Source organism: Trichechus manatus, unplaced genomic scaffold, assembly GCF_000243295.1.
Source record: "Trichechus manatus latirostris isolate Lorelei unplaced genomic scaffold, TriManLat1.0 scaffold00001, whole genome shotgun sequence".
NCBI classification, from domain to species: Eukaryota; Metazoa; Chordata; class Mammalia; order Sirenia; family Trichechidae; genus Trichechus; species Trichechus manatus.
In genome coordinates, this window is record NW_004443937.1 from 36,573,001 (window position 1) to 36,575,548 (window position 2,548).

The following is a 2,548-nucleotide window of genomic DNA, read 5'->3' on the forward strand; positions in this document are numbered from 1 at the left end:
TAAAGGGGTTGATTTCCAGGACTTCATCAGGAAAGAATGAGGCATGGATTCAGTAATATAGCAAGTTTTCTGGATTCAGCTTTGATTTTGCTTCCAAATCTTTCCATTTCTCTTCATTATCACCTGATGATGTAAATAGCTCTACTGCGTCTTCTCTGGGTAATTCTTAAGACTCAGAATCTATGGATCAACAACTTCTCTGGACTCAAAATCCTTCTTACTCTAAGTGTTTTTCAAATACAAAAAATATATATATTTAAAATGTATTCATGTTGAATAATAGTTATGACCTCATTACAAAGTTTGAATTATGCTTGATTATTGGTAAGCTGTTTCACTACGTTTATTTAGTGTCATTACAGTAAATCATAAAAAATGGTTTAGTCTTCCTATGTTTTCCATATGCTTATTTGGTGTTATTTTCAGTGAGGTGTCCAATATGCCATAATAGGTCTCAACAATCTTCTATCACCTTCCTTGGGTCTGAAAACCCTTTGCCCCAGTGTAGCCAGATGTGGCTATATGTGTGTTCTCCCTGAGCTGCACCATACATGTCCACCACCCAAATCAATCTTTCCCACATACCATCCTTGAGAGTGGTGCTTCAGGATGAGGGGTTTAAAGATGGGGGAATGGGACACCAAAAGGTCAAAGATGCAAAAAGATGTGATTCAAAGATGAAAGGAAGAAAGTCCCCTCTCCTTGCCCTTACCACTTCCTCCCAAAGATGATCCCTCAGCTCTTTCACAGTGCCCATTTCTGGACCAGAAGGATGGGAGGGAGTCAGAGCTGGATCAAGAGGCTGAAGGACAGAAAAAAAATTTAAATCTTATTTTTTCTGATTATTTTCCCCTCGGTATCTTTATTAGGCTGACTTCTTTGATTACAAGTGACAAAGACCCAGTTCAAATTGGCCAAAGCAAAATAAGTGGGGGTGGGGGGAGTGGGGGAGTGGTAAGAAAAGGTTCTCTATTTGCTTGCACGTTCAAAGTGAGACAGGACAGATATAAATGTCTCTAGCCTCTGGATTCTGGGGCCCAGGGGAGTGTGCACAATCAGATCTCCTTCTTTCATTTCCTCTTAACTTTAAGTATCAATATCATTCTCTCAAGCCAACTACTCTATCACCATAGAGAGTACTTAACTCATATCCTTACAGCTTATAAATAGAGAAAAAGAGGCTTCCTTTCCCAGATGCAGTTCAAAAATTCCAGGGAGAACTTTGATTGGCCCAGTTTGGGTCACATGCCTATCCCCGAACCAATCACCACAGCCAGAGAAATGGTGTATTAGGATTGCTTTATCCTGGGTCAGATGTCTACCAAGGATGAAACTGGCTAGATACTCATCAAACCCATCTGACACACAATTAGACTGTTATATACAAAAAGAAGATCAGAGGATGGATTTTATTTTTGATATAATAGTCAATAGAAAGTTGAAACGATGTTTATAATATTAAAATGTGATTAAATATTTTCGCACCTTAAAGGTTTTTATCTGCCCCATTACTGCAGAGCACATAGTAATAGCAGGACTCTCCTTTGACTCTTCTTCCGGCTTCTCTTCTACCAGAGATCGTCTCTTTGCTGTCTTTCTTTTTTCTTGTAATTCTTTCTTTTGTTTTGTTTGGAAAAATTTCAGTGTCTTAAAAATTTCTCGGGAAAACTCATCTACATCAGCTTCCATACTTTCCCCATTGAGGTCTAAAAAACCTCCATCCATCCACCTGAAATGAAAGGTTTAAAAATAGCACTGAACTCAGAGACTTTTGAAGTTTAAAGGAGTCTTAGAGATTCTTTGAGCAGGAAACAACCAAGGGCATGAGCAGTTAACAGTTTTTCTCAGAGCCACAGAGGTAAAGCTGATGGTACAGAGACAGAACTAAAACCATCATTTCAGCTATGCTGCATGTGGTAAATGTGCATCAGATTTATACATGGGAGACTGATTAAAGGTATCCAAATAAAATGCAAATTTGCACATTTCTAATTTTGTGTAAACATTAGTCAACTAAACTAATTAATTGCATTAAAAAGTGAATTGATTCTGGAAAACCCAAATGAGACTTCAGACATTAGTAAAGTTAGGTAGTACTTTAGCAGTATTTGATGCTTCTCCCATATGATACTTGGTTCACTTTAAAATGGGTGGATTAACTCCTATTTTAAACACACAAGAAAATAAAATCAATTTATAAACCTTTTATATCACTTGCTTAATTTTTATTACATTACCAGAAACATAAATTACCGTTTTTCTGTTCGTTGCCACTTCAAAACAAAATTAAAAAACTTTTGATAGGGCTCAATGTTAACTTTCAATTTATCCAGTTCAGGATATTTTGTCAATTCCCACTTGAAAAGTTCCTCTTCTTTATTAATAAACTGAACTGCTTCCTCAGACTCCTGAATACGTTTTTGCAGTTGTCTTACATCTGCCACATACTGAAAGCAAATAGTTTTTTATCTCAAGAAATATTCAAGTAATGTTATCAAAATAAGATTAAATGATACTGCATAGGATATGCCCTTGCATTTAAACAGCA

The 2,548-nt window shown here is 36.6% G+C and overlaps 1 protein-coding gene across 1 annotated transcript in view; it reads right to left on the bottom strand.

Moving 5' to 3' along the window:
- Nucleotides 1-2,548, bottom strand: part of DNAH12 (dynein axonemal heavy chain 12) — a 197,258-nt gene that overhangs the window by 150,566 nt on the left and 44,144 nt on the right. Inside the window, exons 14-15 of the mRNA XM_012555870.2 lie at nt 2,254-2,447; nt 1,486-1,729 (exon numbers count right to left, since the gene is read on the bottom strand). Coding sequence (XP_012411324.1) covers nt 1,486-1,729; nt 2,254-2,447 — 438 coding nt within the window. The remainder of the gene's footprint in view (nt 1-1,485; nt 1,730-2,253; nt 2,448-2,548) is intronic.